We start from the raw sequence: 17440 nt of genomic DNA, 5'->3' as shown, positions 1-17440 counted from the left end.
AAAGTTTGGACACACCTTCTTATAAATGTTCCTATTGTACTATTATTAAGACACTCCATCACTCTAATTTTTGGACAGATAGCTCAGACATAACCTAGAGGTGTGTTTGGGGCCATTGTCAGTCATGGATGGCCCTCATGAGAGCCTGTTTCATCTTAGCATTTAATGGTTTTGGGATACATTTAAAGTTCCTGAGATTTTTCAGATTGTCTTACCTAAAGTATTGATGGATCTTTCCTCTTTACATAGATGTGTTTTGGCCATAATATTGATTTGTACAGTAGTTGTAGTAGCACTAATGGGGTTGTACTCACTGTACTCACCCTTTCCACTGCACAAGACAACTGATGCTCCAAAGCACAATAAGAAGGGAAGAAATGTCAAAAATGATTTCTTGCCAGGACACATTTCTGAACTGAAAATCATTCAAGATGAAGACCTTTGGCTTTTTAACACACTTTTTCTTCATGTGATCTAGTGGTTAGGATGCGGCGCTCTCACCGCTGCGGCCCGGGTTCGATCCCTGGTCAGGGAACCATCCCCAGCCACTCCTAGTGCCGGTCCCAAGCCCAGATAAATGGGGAGGGTTGTGTTAGGAAGGGCATCCAGCGTAAAAACATGTGCCAAATCAAACATGCGGATGATCCGCTGTGGCGCCCCCTAATGGTAGAAGCCGAAAGAAAGTTTTACATAATGAAGGAATATACTGTACATGTTCTTTCATAGTTTGCATTAATATACAATGTTTAAACGGACAAAAAAAAAAAAAACACTGAAGAGAAGGTGTGTGTGTGTGTGTGTATGTATATACATATACATACATACACACACACACACACACACACATACACACACCTTCTCCTTTATTGTTTTTTTATTATTCTTTTCAACAATGAACATTATATACATATTGCAGTTTATTGCTGACCAATGGTTAAATTGATTGATCAGAAATGTTATACTGCATAAAAATAGTTTGTTTATCTTGTTTCTTTGTATAATGACAAGTAGTTACAAAAATGCTGGTTACAAATGGTTTAAAATAGTTTCTCTAATATTTAGAGGGTTACAACAGTTGTGTATCTGATATGAAGTTTCTTTGGTGTTGTTTGAACTGTACTCTGTAATAGCTGACTGTAGTGAATGGTTTGCTTCTTAAATAATCATTAATGTAACAGAATGACTGTGTAAAGTATTAAAAATTGTCCTAAAATCTGGTGTTTTTTCCACCAATATCTTGTGACACTTGATATTCGCTCTTCACGGAGTGTGTGCATAATGAAAAGTAAAGGATGTAATCAATTTGGTGAAAACATTATAATGTATTTTTTGCATTTGTGAAGAAACTTTTATTGTAATTGGAAGAATCTGTTGATGAACAACAAACCTTCATGCTGTAATGCATGCTGGGAGTTTTGTACTATTCTGGTTTGTTAATAGTCACCATTGTTGGGTTTCTTGTGCTGATTGTGTGTGTGTGTGTGTGTGTGTGTGTGTGTGTGTGTGTGTGTGTGTGTGTGTGTGTGTGTGTGTGTGTGTGTGTGTGCAATCATTAATTAAAAATAATGGCCATACAATTAAAGATTTTCTGCTGATTGAGATTAGTAAATAAGGTCATTAAATGATGATTATGATGATTATGATTATTACATCACCATCAATAGTTAAACAAAACCACAAATTAAAATTTCTCCTTGTCATAACAAATGTGCTTTACAAACACAGATACAACAGCCAGAGAAAAACTAATATTATAATAAAACTAATATTAAAGCGTCAAGAGTCATAAGCCCAAATAAAGCAACCACTGATCTCCACGATCAAACGAAACATTTTCAATCAAATCTAAACCTTTGTTATGTCAGAAATAAAAGTCAAATTGTAATTATTTGAAGCAGGTAATGCTGTTTTTTTGGAGTTATTTAATCACCCTCTGTTTTAATTCAGTTGATTTCATTTGTTTTATAGGAGATTTTACTGTTTTAATGAAAAAAACAGCATGTTACTGTCAGAACATTTTTTACAACCATTTTCACAGTGATGGTTTAAAAGACTTCAGTAAGCACTAATGTTATTATATTGATGTTTTCTACAGAAATATCTGTGCGCGTGGTTATTATTAATCTGTGAAGGTTTTAATCTCCAGTGGAAGTATAAAGTGTGTGAACCTTTGATAAAACATCAACAGGCAGGTCATCATGGTCAACGGACACACACCTACAATCTAGAGCAAAAATTGAACACACACTTCAGTCACTAGATGAAACCAACTGACTGGCTGACTAAGAAGTGAGTATATGATCCCTCAGTCTTTATCTTTTATTTTCACTAGCAAAAGTGTTCCATGGGTCAGTAGCGTTTAAAAACATTTTAGAAAAGATTGTGCAGGTCTACAGTCTCGTTCCTGACGTCCTTTGACTGCTCTTTGTCTTTCCCATGGTGGTGGAGAGGTTTAAATAGAAGAGGTTCATCCTGTGACTGGTGTCTTTTAAACACATAATGAGTTGATATTAGTAGAACTTTCTTATAGGTTCAGGTCTAATTTGGGTGTGTGAGATTTAGAATTCTTGCTGGTTGGTATGAGATCAAATATTTATTTCACTCCATCAAATACAAATTAATTTTTATTTATGGATTTTTTTGTTTTGGATCTGTTAAAATAAACCTGCATTAACATTCTAGACTGTCTATTTTTTGTAAGGGGGTAAACTCACAATCATCAGAGTATCAAATAATTATTTCCCCAACTGTTGCTGTCCTGATTAAGCAGACAAGCAAACCTGCAGACAATAGGTGCAGTTCCAGTTAAGATAAACACATCTTCCTGACATTGTTAAAAGTGAGTGCAGAGTTATTTAAAGCATTTCCATGTTCCAGCAATTGTGTCATTATTTAATCATATTTACAGAAACAGAAAGGATTGTGAAGTTTCAGTTTTTGTAGTATGAAGTAGTTTGTTGTATCAGACTGAGAATAGAGCCTTTGCAATTGAGGGGAAAAATGTAAAGAAAATACACCTCACTTGTTTTTCAACAAGACATATTACTATACATACAAGCATGAACTCATTCTCAGTTGAGCCACTGACAATAACACCAAATATCTTTGAAGGTGTAGATCGGGTTTTGGAATTTTCACCTCTAAAAACCACATTACCACAACAAAAAAATGTATTTTGTTTCTTTCAATTCTATATGGTCTGTTACCTATTTTGAGCATGAGTATAGTTTATTTCTAAACGCGCTAATGTTTTGTCGAATCAAGGGGTTTGCAGTCTGCTCACTTTTTGTACAGAGATGGAAACAACAACTCAGAACTTCCACATTTATTATGGATATATATCACAATGACAACTGGAATCTATTGACAATAAAAATGGGTTCCCTGGATGGAAAATTAACAAATTAATGAATAGATGATTGAAGACTAAGAGTTTCCTGGCTGAAAAGTTATAAAGTAAACCATAGGGGACTAAAAATTCACCAAGACTTCTAATAATTCACTATTTTTTGTCTGAGGTGGGTTGTTTTTTGCAGTTTTTGGTGTATATAACTTACTTACCTATAAACTTCCCTTTTCTATACTATTTATCTATTAGAGACTCCAGATTTATAGATCAAGAACATGTCCCTTATTACACACATCTTAGCCTGCCTGTTTGGAATGGGATCCTGGGTGACCATTTGTGGGCTATGGGTTGAATTGCCCCTTATTGTCCCTCGGGTGCCTGAAGGCTGGTACCTTCCCTCCCATCTCTCCATCCTGACCCAGATTGCAAATGTTGGACCTTTGTTTGTTACACTGATGCACCGATTCCACCCGGGAAAGCTGAATGAAACCTCTGTGATTTACTTCATTGTGAGTTTCGGGACCTTCTCAAGCCTCCTCTTAGCTTTCTTTTGGAAGGAGACTGTTGTGGTTCAAGGAGTGGAGTGCAGCTTTTATCTTCTGATCCTGACCTTCTTTATCTCCACTGTGGACTGCACGTCGTCAGTGACTTTTCTCCCGTTTATGATGCAGCTCAAGCCACAGTATCTCACCACTTATTATGTGGGTGAAGGTCTGAGTGGGCTAATCCCTGCTTTAGTGGCTCTGATTCAAGGAGTAGGCATCATGCATTGTGTCAACAGCACCCAAAACTTCAATCCTAATGAAACAATAAATGGGTCTTTGGACTTGACTAGTTATTTAATACCACACTACTTACCAGCCAATTTCTCAGCTAAGGCTTTCTTTTTATTCCTGGCAGCCATGATGTTTGTTTGTTTGGTAGCCTTCCTTCTTTTGAACAAGCTCCCGGTAGTGGCTAAAGAGCACTCAATCAGCCTCAAATACAAAGGTGCTATCAGAAATCTGGATTTTGCAAAGAAAAAGAAGAAAAGTTCCGAACAGAAACCCATGATAAATTCCACAAATATCATCCAGAGGTTCAGTGGGACGTTTGGAAAGGGAACCTACAGCTGGGCACAAATTGTATACATTTTCATAATCCTGGCCTGGGTGAATGCTCTGACCAATTCAGTGCTACTGTCTGTTCAGTCCTACTCATGTCTGCCCTATGGAAACAACACGTATCATTGGTCTGCCACTATTGCCTCACTGGCAAACCCACTGGCCTGCTTCATTGCCATGTTTTATGCTCAGAGGTGAGTGACCACTTTAAAAAGTTTTTTAGTATTTGTTTTTGGAAGAGTTTTTGAGTTTATAACTTCTATCTACATAAATGTTCAGAATCTAACACTAAAGCCTTAAGTCTAAATACTTTCCATATTTAAAGGTCATTGTTGTTGATGGGGTATCTGACTGCTTTTGGCTCTTTGATTGGTGTTTATATCATGACCATGGCAGTGCTGAGTCCCTGTCCATTGCTGGTCAACCACATTTCTGGAGCCATCCTGATGGTAAGTTATGTCTTCCATGAAGTAGACTTGAAACTAAAGTACTACTTTAAGTCAGGTTCAAATCTACCTCATCTACAAACATTCCTGAACTGAAATGTGTTTCTGATTTGCAAATATTTTAATAAGATATTCAAATCTGCTTAGTAAAAATGAAGAAATGAATTACATATAATAAAATTAATTATATATAATACTTATGAATTTTCATCATCATTCTCTGTCTCACTGCCTGAGGTAAAAGTCATCTCCATCATTCTGACCTTGGCGTCATTGCCGTCTCTGATAACTGATAAGTGTTCAGTGGTGAATCAGTGAGAAAATAATTACAGATTTATTTATTCAGTCCTTTTTAACACATTTCTTATGCTAAAGCTACATAGTTTGAGAGGCTAAAAGAATGTGTATTTACTGTGAGATAATCACACTAGCAAGGTGTTAGCAGTCACACTGAATGCATTACTGTGTTTGATCATCTGGAGACAGCCAAGACAAGCTTCACCATGGTTCAGATGGTAAAAATATCCTGTATGGATATTTCAAAAGGACATTCAGTGGATTCATTTTATTTTACTTTTATTCAGGAAAATATGTTTATAAAAGTCACTGTTTAGGGAGAAAGTTTGTATTTTTTTTATATTGAATTATTTTCCCAACAGGTGGCCGCTTGGACATTTTTTGTTCTCACTCTGTCCTATGTAAAGGTGATCATTGCTGTGATCTTGCGTGATGAAGGGCACGGCGCCCTCGTGTGGTGTGGTGCAGTAGTGCAGCTGGGTTCACTGATGGGAGCCGTGATAATGTTCCCTTTAGTCAATGTGTATGATTTTTTCTCTTCAGGAGACCCATGTAACACCAGGTGCTAATGTCAGAATACACAATGTGGGACCCGGGATGCTCATGGAAAATGAAAATTTACAACATGGAAAACTGATATACAGCATTATATTGTAGTATTTCTTATTATTAATTTCTGTGGCTGTATAAATAGAGATGTTCTTACATTTTTAAAAAAAACAAATCAATAATTTTGTACAATATAATGTGCTCTGTAATAGATTTTATCAATAAATGATGTGTTTAGAACATTTGTTATACATGTCAAATATTTATTTAACTTTTTTTCAGTTTATACTCACACACTCACACACTCACACACTTCCACACTCACACACTCACACACTCACACACTTCCACACTCACACACTTCCACACTCACACACTCACACACTTCCACACTCACACACTTCCACACTCACACACTCACACACTTCCACACTCACACACTCACACTTCCACATTCACACTTACTCACTCACACTCTTACATTCACACTCACACACTTACACTTACACACACTTACACACTCACACACTTCCACACTCACACACTTCCACACTCACATTTACACACACACTCACACACTTCCACACTCACACACTCACACACTTCCACATTCACACACTTACTCACACTCTTACACATTCACACTCACACACTTACACTTACACACTTCCACACTCACATTTACACACTCACACACTCACATTTACACACACACTCACACACACTTCCACACTCACACTCACACACTTCCACATTCACACTTACTCACTCACACTCTTACACATTCACACTCACACACTTACACACATTTACACACTCACACACTCACACACTCACACACTTCCACATTCACACACTTACTCACTCACACTCTTACACATTCACACTCACACACTTACACTTACACACTCACATTTACACACTCACACACTCACACACTACACATTTACACACTCACACACTCACACACTTCCACACTCACACACTCACACACTTCCACATTCACACACTTACTCACTCACACTCTTACACATTCACACTCACACATGTACACTTACACACACGTACACACTCACATTTACACAATCACACACTTACACACACACAGGTGCCTACCTACCTTTTGTTTAAAAGGATTTGTATATCCTGCAAGTTTGTGGGTAAAGATGCCCAAGTTTTTCTGTTTGCTAACTTTCAGAATTCTTTATGAAAAATTGTGGGCCAATTTTTGAAGTTTTGGTGACAATTTTTTTTAGGACGAATCACAAATTGTCTTCACAATCCAGGATGGTGGAAATATTAAAGTTAATGTGGAAATTGAGTTTTAAATTATGTTTGCTTGAATGGTGAAAACTAGGCCCAAATCTGACCCGATGTTGTGACCTTCCCAGCCAGTGTCCCAAATTTCAAAGCTTTTTACGAAATGGGTCTATGAGCTGCTACAGACACCCACCCATTAAGAAAAAGAAGAAGAAAAAGTAGAAAACAATAGTGATGGACCCTAAATGAAATTACAGTTTTTCTCAGTCGCTTTGGAGCGTTTCTCAGATCAGAAATGAAATTCTCAAAACTACTTGTTCAACCTCCACATCAATTAGTCACTTGTGCTCTTCATAAGAACATTTCTTGTTGCTTTGATCAAATTGCGTATGCTTTTGTACATCATTGAATTGATTGTGTACAAGTGTATGCTTTTTCCTACATTATCAGTTGTTTATATTCATGTTGATCAAAATATATTATACAGGTTTCACTTGAATGGTTTTAACCCTTAAAACATTTAGGCACCAGTTCATTATATAAGTCATTAGATGCAAAATGGTTAAACCAGTTGTCAAAATTTCCCAAGCTCTTCTTCTTCACAGTTCTATTAAACTTTTTTGGTAAATGTGTCTTGATGAATTGTGCAGATGAACCTTGATTGTCACTAATGAAGGGGCGTGTTTACTTTTAGGTCAACCAATAATTAACTAGTTCTCTAAAATAGGTCAGGGCTGTATCTCGTAAACCTTTACTGTAATTGGCGTGTGTTTATGAAAAGAGCAAAACACAGATTTACAATTGTTGGAAATAGATAAACAACTAGGAAATGAACATGGTCGAGAGCCAGGAATGAGGATACAGCTGGAAGGGTCAGGAGGCAAAATAGAGAAAGAAGAGGCCAGAGACAAACACATTTCAGGTGAAATTAGAGCCACTGTTGTGGACCATGTTGTCAGTCATGGCCTCACAATGGTATTGAAGGGGATGATATCTGTTGTGATGTGGATGAAAATCTGAGGCCCGACAGACCGGGACGTCAGGGGTAGAGACTGATTACACTGTATAGTGCGGCATGTGCAGTTCTGCCTAAGAAGTGTTTCCTATGTTTACCGTCTGGAATTTTTAATTGTGTCTTTTTATTTTTTATCACAATGTCATTATATTGTCATTTTTTAGTCAGTCCACTAGTAAAGAAAAATAAAAAAAGGTGTGAATCCTGTCCAGTCTCTTACAATCAACATCCCATATACAGTAATGTGTACATTTGTGCTGTTTAAATTCACAGTTGCCAATTCAGACTCGTGCATTTTTAATACTTGTAATCCAAAACATAGTTTAGATCAGGAAATACTAAAATAAAGCAGTGTCATAGTGAAAAAATGAAGAACAAAATTTACTGTGCTGTTACGTACATGTGCCAAATAAAGGCCATTCTATTCTATTAATGTGTTCTTTTTCTGCTTTGAAATGATTCAGTGTGACAAAATGGCCAGTTGGTGGCAATGTCTACATATTTTATATTCATTTATTCTGACGATTTAGAGTTCAGTTGGTGTTTTAAATGATAAGGTCAAAATGTATGAGGATAATTGTAACTTATGTAATAAATCCAGCAGAAAGAACTTCTTTACTTAGATTTTTCTTACAGTATACTACTAGATAAACAATAAATAAGAAAGAATGAAAGATTCACCTGTCCCAAAGAGAATGGTTAAGTGTGGACAAATACTGTATGTATGGATATTTCTTTAATTCTTACTGTATTGAAATGAATGCTTTATGCTGAATATTGACTCAAGAAGATTTTTTAAGGGTTAACTGAAACTCAAGACTTCATTTTGGTGTCAGTTTAAATTTTTGAAGTGGAAAGCTGATCTACATTTTAATATGAAAATCTTTTTATCTATTATATATACAATGGAGTAACCTACTCTATAAATACGCTACATGTCTCCTTCTTCATAATAACAATGATCATCATCATCCTCATCCTCCTCAAACTAAGCAGGAAACAAGGCCATACTGCTGATCCTGATACAAGCTACTAATAGCACTGTTATTTCTGGGGCATGGCTCTGATGATAACACAGTCAGGGCAGGTTCTGTCACCATGGCGTGGGTCAGTGGGGATTCATGCCAATGGAAAATATGCCTGCTGTCCTAGCAGGTGTCACAGGAGTCTTGGCACAGAGCTGGAGCTCAACAGCTGTTTTTCTGCTACTGCACTTCTCCTAATCTCTCTCTCCTGGATCTTTGGGGATCAGATGTTTCTCTCCTACTGCACAATAATGACACATTAGTTTGCCATGAGATGGCACAGTAGTGATAGAGGAGTTCTGGCACTTTCTCGAGGGGATGGGAGCTGGATTTTCTTTTTCCCCAATGTTTGTTCTTACAGTTATTGTGTACATTGTGTGTGCTTGTGTATGTTTGCAACCAGAATCTGAAGTTTATGTGGGAAACTCTTTACAAAATGTTTTTAGGAACAGGTTTGAGGTAACGGGGTTCAGATGGTACAAAAAGGAGGGTGGAAATAAATATTAATAATAGTAATAGTACCACAGTGCTGTTGACGTCTCCAGAATAATTGGTCAGTAGATATTGGCGAATGTCCTGCAGCTTGGACAAAGCTGTAATATAAACTACATACTATACTGGCCTCCTTTAGCTGCATCCGATTTAAAACACTAATAGTCACCTACAAACTCAAAACAGCCCAGCACCCTTCAGCCTCACCGCTCTAATCTCACCCTGTACTGCACTCCATCTACTACCACTGCTCAACTGGTCCCACGATCTCCCGGGTGAACAGAAAGACGAGACAAAAAAGACATGCTTCCAGACTCTTCAGTATTACGGCATTGAGTACAACGAACTTCCTCCTGATGTATGAACACCTGTGTCTCTAGCAGTCTTCATAGAATGTTTGAAGGCTTAAATCTTCAAGCTGAACTATAAAAAAATAATTAGTCTGTATCCTAACTAACTAGTTGTAGAATGTATTTTATTATTGGAGACTTCAAAGCAAGTTGCTCTGGAAAGGAAACATTGTGCCATAACTAAGTGCCATAAATGTTAATATAAAATATAGCAGTTTCTTAGTGCATTCAAGAATTTGATCATTGAAATCAAAAACAAACAGACAACTTGAATATGACACACACCCCATAATGCATTGAGATATTTCTGATATATTTGACACAGTATATTATTGTAATTTATGTCATTTAGATGAAGAATACACAAACAGATCATAAATCTATTCCTAAAGGACCCATAACACTAATGTATTTTCAATAAATGATTCCCATTTACACTTCATAAGGTCTTTATAAGGTATTTATTTGTGCATATTTTGCTATTGCTAATGCAAATACTAATCATTTTAATTGGGATACAAAATGCTGGCAAGAAAAAGAAACTAGTATCCAGGTGTGTTCAAGATTCCCCTGGAAAACAAAACAAAAAACAATTCTTATGTTGTGATTTTTCCTCAAAATGTCATTAAGGAGAAGTACAAAGTAAAGTGCATACATTAGCTAATAATCTACAAAACATTGGCATCAATACTATCAAAAAAAAAACATGTGGCAAAAAAAACATTTTCCTGTCATGGGCTAGATACAAATATAATGATTATAACATTTTTCAGCAACAATTGACAACATGCAACTAGGCAGTGAGAGAAATCTGTGGTCATGTCGGGGACATAGGCATACAATGTTCACAGAGGCACAGAGATATACAGGTAGTGCAGAGGCAGCTCAGAAAACAGATCTAACCTGAATTTAAACAACAAAAAATTCTTTGGTTTTGAAAAATGACTGAAATGTTGCTCGTTCCATTTATAATTTGAACCTGCCATAATACAGGCTGCATGTATAAAACTCATTCCAGCTCAGGTTTAGACAATAAATATGCAATGTATATATATAAAAAAGCTATTCCAGTTATATGTTTCATTACAGCTGGACAGAATTCCAAAGTAAGCGAAGGAATTGAAGGAATTGAATATTCAGACATGATTGATTATCTTACGTTTGTCTAAGTACAAGGTTCACCTTTACCAAGGTTGTTGATTTAAAGGTTTATTGACACATATGCATTATTATAAACATGTTGACATTAAAATATTAATGTGAAACAAATTGCACTTGGGTGATAATTTAAAAAGCTACACGAGTGCACATTAGAAAATGTATGTGTATGTGTGTGTGTGTGTGTGTGTGTGTGTGTGTGTGTGTGTGGGAGGGGGGCATACACAGGGGCTTATGTTATGGGGGGCACCATACACAGGGACTTGGTCCATCAGTTCACACACATTGTTTTATTGCAAGCAGAATAAACGCTGGCACATTTCTGGGATGAACATGTTTAAAAGGTCCGCTGCTCCTGTGCGAGTCACGTCTTGTCGTCGCTATGCGTGGGTATGGACAGAGATGCTGGACAGGTCATTTCGTATGATCTCATTGACTGCAGAAAAACAGGGAAATTAGTGTGACTTACAGGGTAATCCTAAAACCAGGATTCAGCATGACAGCACATGAATTATATAACACATACATATAATTCACCCAGATGGACAGGGTTCTCTTCATTAACCTCTCAAGGTGTCTTCCTCATGAAATCTCTGGAAGTTTTTCCTCACCACTGTCACCACTGGTTTGCTAATTATGGACATATTTATTAATCTTTTATGTATATATTTTTTAATCTTTTTATTTCTGTGAAGCTGCTTGTGCCAGTGCCCATTGTTAAAGGTGCTGTACAAATAAAACTGAACTGAACTCTATAATGAATCCACCTTACAACAAAACAACCAATCATCAATTCTACAATAAATAAACCCACATCAGAAACTTGCAGTTTGTACAATGAATGCAAAAGAGTGTGAGAAAGAGAGATGCTTTGCTGCTGTCTGAGCAGAAGACCTGAGTGCTCTTGTGTCCACTGCCTTCCTGCCTGCTGTGTCTCACAGCATTCCCACAGTCAGGGCTTCTCTTACACCCCATCAGCTATGTACTTTGGCCCTGACATAGGAAGTGACAGTACATGGCTCGTACCTAAAACAACTCCAGGCCTTCCTAGGCAGAGTGATAGCAAGGACAAGTGGATAAGCCCAGGATGTCCAGTCAGTGCGTTAGCATTTTAGCAGTAGACATGTTATCTTACAGGACTCCCATGTGCATTTAGTGACATGAATTATTTTATCTATTTGCTGGTATCAGCATTAAACGGGATGACAGACGCACAGACTAGAACACCTACAGTATCTGAATAACACAGTAACTGTTTGAAAACAACACATTCCTTTTCTGCTATGGACGGGGTGAAAGATCAGCAGCAGTTGGCTGCATTCCTCACCTGCAGACATCTCCAGCATCTGGTGCCTTCTTTGTTTATTTACACTGAGAAGCACTGTAGATTGATTTGCACTCTATTATACCTTCTTGCATTTTACTAACTACATTTGGAAATAACACCAACAACTGTGTACAACTTGTAATTACACATATGGGGAAGATTTTCATCACTGGTTGTTAAAAAGGATTATAGCTTGATTTTTTTTTTTTTTAAATAATTAAGCTGTAATCCTTTTCCTTTAAAAACTGTTTCCTTTAGCTTTATTTTATTTTACGTACTAAAATACAGCTAAAGGAAACAGCTTCATGAGGTTTTATGATCCATATTTTTGATGTTACTGATAAACAAGGTGCTACATTGGGCAACCTTTGGTCTGAATGGAGCAAACACCATACCGACTACATTCCTCATGCTACAAATGCCCAGAAAAAAACAGGTTTCATATGGGTCCATATTGTACTTATATTTTTTACTACATAAAGAGGTTCTACAGGAAACCTTACAGAGTTTCCACTTAGGGACAAACCAAGCAAGCAAACAAATTACAGTGCCAAATTTAACTTGTTCAATAAATGCAGATTTATCTATTTATTTTATTAAACAATGTTGAAGTCAAGACTGCAGTAAATGTGTTGTTTTGGATAAAGTGAAGAAAAGAAAAAACAGAGCCAAAAAGAAAAAGAGAGAAGGAAAGAAAGAGGGGGGGGGCCACGTGAGCTGGAAGCTGTGGGTTTCCTCCCAGCCAAGATCGGGAAGCCTGCTGAGGAATTCCCTCCGAATGACCCGTGGCCTTGGCGCTCCCACCACAAAGCAGCCTTGGGGACCAAGAAGCAGTCCAGATTGCTGACATTCCCTATGAAACAATAGAGCCCAGGCTTCCTTTCATCTCCTGATGTGGTGTAAAGGAGACGCCCTACCTGACCGAGGTCTGACCAACAGCCCAGTGCATCCTAACGCAAACCTCTCGTCCCCCTGTAAACGGATAGGGTGTGTACGACTACAGAACTCCAGGAAGGGTCACAAAAGTGTTTATGTTTAAGCAGAAATTAGAAAAAAATATCCGTAACTGGCAGCAGAATCGACCACATGAACATAAAACTAACAGAACCTGTATAAATAAAACTGAAAAACCTCGTTAATCATGTGTAAGGAAAAGCAGCATCAAATCCTTTCAGAGTATCAAGAGGAGGAGTTTTCTCATGGCAAGTTGTAAATATTAAAACCTCACATTTCTTTCACTCTCCGTTTACGAGCTACTGGATTTAATCGCCTGTTGCTAATATTTGCGCAGGAAAAGAATTAGCCTGATGGCTGAATTATGAGGAGCTAATCGCACGTGTTCATCTTTGAAACACCAGACCATGCTGAAACAATTAGACGCCTTTGACTGCAGGAGTAATTTGCAAGGATATGTCCATGGGAATTAAATCAATATGCAGATCACTTAAAATGCTCCCATCTGTTTAAACATGATGTGTTCAGGAAGAAATACCTGTCTGGGTGTCACTGTGCACTAAACTTTCATTCAGAGAATTTATTGCAAATCTGCAGGTCTCCAAACTCATCATTTAGATATTAGTAACGGATGAATGGCCTGCAGGTGTAGATACTTGAATAGAAGTAAAGCAGATGGCAATGGAAGTTTTAATAAAAATCACACTCTTCTTTTTCATGCAGGGAAGTCATAAAAATTAATCTCTATAGTTAATACAGTTTTAATTTTATAATAATGACAGAATATTCATTATTCTAATACATTGCTGATTATTCTGAAACTCTACCAGTCATTTATATGTCTAGGTCATTGTAGAGGTTCAATATGACTTTTCTTTATCCCATTTAATGTCTGCCACGTCAACCATGTCTGGCTTTAAACTCACTTGGAGCTGCATGTGATCAGACGGTCATCCAAACCTCTCGGTGAAAATAATGCATTCCTACTCGAGTTACTTGTGCATGGACTCATCAGGGCCTGCTCTGTTATTTTGGCTCTATGCTTTTGCAAAGCAGATCCTTGCTATGGCCATTTTCCCCTCTTTAACATCTGCCATGTGTGTCCACTGAGTACTAAGAATAAGTCTGGTTCAGTCTGCTCGAGACTCAGTGTGGCTTAACTCCAGCTTTTCATCACAATCCATTTTATCAGCTAAAGTGTCGATACACTGAAAAAAAACCCATACATTACAAAGATTTCTTCACATTCTGCCTCATTGTTTTTAGCAAAGTGTGTGTGTGTGTGTGTGTGTGTGTGTGTGTGTGAGTGCAAATATTCCAATCCAAACTGGTTTAATATTTGCAATCTTACTTTTTAGACTTGATACAAAAAAATGTTTGTGTGAATCGTTACTAATCGTTAAAGAGCATTTGCACACCAAATGTGGTCGACTTGAGTTGAGAATAAACATCAGAGGCGATTTCTTTAAGACTGCAAGGGAAGCTCGGCTTCCCTTATAATGTCACAAAATTAATGGTCAAATATGTACTATTGTATTAACATTTTATTGACTAAAAATGCGTTAGAAAACGTTCATCTTAAAGACGAGTTCGTTCAGAATCAGTTACATATAGCAGGTCGGCTGACTCGATTTCCTTCTCATACATTCCCGCAGCGTCACAGTGCATTTCCCTATTGAAGCCCAGCGTCCATTGACTTCAATGGGGCTGCTTTGAACGGTTTTTTTCAGCGCTTCGAAACTAGACGCTCATTGGATAAACGCTGCGATTATGTCCCGCCCACGGACGCTCAGCGTCTCTGGGGTGAATGGGGAGTGGGCTGGCCCGGACTCCGAGCTTCTGCGTGATGATTGGAGGGTCTGTCGAAAGACTGCATCTCCTTTTGACTGACAGCGATTCTGTACTATAAGGAATCACTGAAGCTATTCGCGCTCAGTCCCATCGCGGATTTCTCAAGTTCAGTCGAAATAAAACTGCTGCAACCTATTTCTTTGATATTTGCTTGGCGAAATTGCTTGATTTTCATCATACATTTCACACAATTATACACCACATTCCTTGTTTCAGTTTTACAGAGTTTAATATTTTTTTAGATCGTTCATTCATTCATTCATTCCTTCATTCATGGCCATCACTTTGATTCAGGAAGACTGAGGTCAGAACTTCAAGTCCTGTATTCAGATCAGGACTTGCAGGGTAACAGGGGAAAGCTGTGTGATTACTTGTTGTTCCTTAAAGACATGGAGTTGGACAGTGCAATGCCTCAGCTTTACAAACTGTTCTCATTAGTGGCAACAATTGGAGCTACATCTGCAGGTGTAGAAAGGAGCTTCTCCTGTTTAAAGCGACTCAAGTCCTACACCCGAAACACAATGGGCCAAGGCCGTTTAAGCAGCCTAGCTCTGCTGGCCATTGAGAGGACACTGGTCAAGTCACTTGAAAAGACTCCTAGTTGGTACGACAGAGTCACAGACCATTTTCTTGAAAAGGAACGTAGGGCAGAATTTACTTTTAAATAAATAGACAATTTTATGATGTAGGCCGAAAATGAGCTTCCCCTCTCTGACAGACTGATAAACATGCATTACTAAACAGATCTGAAAGGTTTTGGTAATGTAACTTTTCAAAATACTTATTGCTTGGTTTATAAATGCAAATAATTTGTAATAGTGCCTTTATGATTCAGCTGATATATATTTAGTGAAATCCACAAAGTCTGAGGTGAAAACTGAGAAAGATTCCCCTTAATATTTAAATAATGTAGCTCACAGATGCAACAGATTCTTTATTCATTTATAGGGTGCTGTTTCTTCTGGATGAACAAGTTTTATTTATCTTCTTCTTTCGGCTTCTCCCATTAGGACCACTGCGGATCATCCGTCTCCATACCCCCTGTCCTCTACATCTGCCTCTTTCACACCAACTACCTGCATGTCTTCTCTCACCACATCCATAAACCTCCTCCTTGCTCCTTCTCTTTTCCTCCTTCCTGGTGTCTCCATCATCAGCATTCTCCTACTGATATACCCCATGTCCCTCCTCTGCACATGTCCAAACCATCTCAATCTCACCTCCCTCACCTTGTCTCCAAAACATCCTACATGCACTGTCCCTCTAATAAACTCATTTCTAATCCTGTCCATCCTCGTCACTCCCAACGAACATCTCAACATCTTCAGCTCTGCTACCTCCAGCTCCACCTCCTGTCTTTTACTCAATGCCACTGTCTCTAAACCATACAACATCTCAGGTCTCACCACAGTCCTATAAACTTTCTCCTTTACTCTTGCAGATACTCTTCTATCACAAATCACTCCTGCCACTCTTCTCCACCCACTCCACCCTGCCTTTCCTAACGCAACCCTCCCTCTGTATCCGGGCTTGGGACCGGCGCTAAGAGTGCACTGGCTTGTGCAATCCTAATGGTTGGATTACAAGTCTTATTTATCCAAATGAATTTTCAACTCATGCATGTGAATAAAAAATATTTATTCAATCCATACAACTACAAAAAAGTATTCAGTTTAAACTTGACAGTGTAATCAGTATGGGGGAAAAATGCTGCATTTCATATCATTTGAAGGTGAACAATTAAAGTTCATAGGAAACGTCCCCTGGTGGTCTAGTGGTTAGGATGCGGCGCTCTCACCGCTGCGGCCCGGGTTCGATCCCTGGTCAGGGAACCATCCCCAGCCACTCTTAGTGCCGGTCCCAAGCCCGGATAAATGGGGAGGGTTGTGTTAGGAAGGGCATCCAGCGTAAAAACATGTGCCAAATCAAACATGCAGATCATCCGCTGTGGCGACCCCTAATGGGAGAAGCCGAAAGAAAGTTTTAATTAAAGTTCATAGGAGTGAGACTCTGTTTAAATTAGAATTTATATTTATATACGAACTGCTGGTGGGTAGGAAAGGAGACGCTTCTCCTCAAATAAATGAAGTACCACATTTGATGTGCAAATGCTCTTACAAATTATTCGCAAATACATTTGTTTGTATCCAGTCTGATAAATGTGGCTCATAAAAAACTTTATTCTGTTTGGGTCAGGCCCCAACATTTATTTGTAGGATTTATAATGATTCCTAGACCTCCCCATCCTGACTGCTCATGCTCAG

The 17440-nt window shown here is 38.1% G+C and overlaps 2 protein-coding genes across 5 annotated transcripts in view; one reads left to right on the top strand and one right to left on the bottom strand.

The window, feature by feature from the left end:
- Nucleotides 1-2180: 2180 nt before the first annotated feature.
- Nucleotides 2181-5978, top strand: si:ch73-196l6.5 (riboflavin transporter 2). Of its 2 annotated transcripts, XM_046834360.1 has the most exons (4): nt 2181-2289; nt 3599-4646; nt 4778-4901; nt 5558-5978. In XM_046834360.1, exons 2-4 carry the CDS (start codon nt 3625-3627, stop codon nt 5762-5764), a joined length of 1353 nt encoding a protein of 450 aa, XP_046690316.1. In that variant the 5' UTR covers nt 2181-2289; nt 3599-3624; the 3' UTR covers nt 5765-5978. The 2 variants fall into 2 exon arrangements, with proteins under 2 accessions (XP_046690316.1, XP_046690317.1); XM_046834361.1 differs by lacking the exon at nt 2181-2289 and having other exon boundaries at nt 2296-4646.
- Nucleotides 5979-10328: 4350 nt separating this feature from the next.
- Nucleotides 10329-17440, bottom strand: part of nfatc1 (nuclear factor of activated T cells 1) — a 48718-nt gene continuing 41606 nt past the window's right edge. For all 3 annotated transcript variants that reach the window (XM_046835049.1, XM_046835050.1, XM_046835048.1), the window contains exon 10: nt 10329-11480. In XM_046835049.1, coding sequence (XP_046691005.1) covers nt 11425-11480 — 56 coding nt within the window. In that variant the 3' untranslated portion in view covers nt 10329-11424. The remainder of the gene's footprint in view (nt 11481-17440) is intronic.

The sequence above is a fragment of the Silurus meridionalis genome, chromosome 22, assembly GCF_014805685.1.
Source record: "Silurus meridionalis isolate SWU-2019-XX chromosome 22, ASM1480568v1, whole genome shotgun sequence".
Lineage (NCBI taxonomy): Eukaryota > Metazoa > Chordata > Actinopteri > Siluriformes > Siluridae > Silurus > Silurus meridionalis.
Note: the sequence above shows the minus strand (reverse complement) of the source record. Positions and strands in the feature narration are given on the sequence as shown.

Coding starts and splice junctions, on each gene's coding strand:
- si:ch73-196l6.5 (XM_046834360.1), top strand. CDS start 3,625: ATGTCCCTTATTACACACATCTTAGCCTGCCTGTTTGGAATGGGATCC. Junction 4,647..4,777: donor GCCATGTTTTATGCTCAGAG/GTGAGTGACCAC, acceptor CCATATTTAAAG/GTCATTGTTGTTGATGGGGT. Junction 4,902..5,557: donor TTTCTGGAGCCATCCTGATG/GTAAGTTATGTC, acceptor TTTTCCCAACAG/GTGGCCGCTTGGACATTTTT.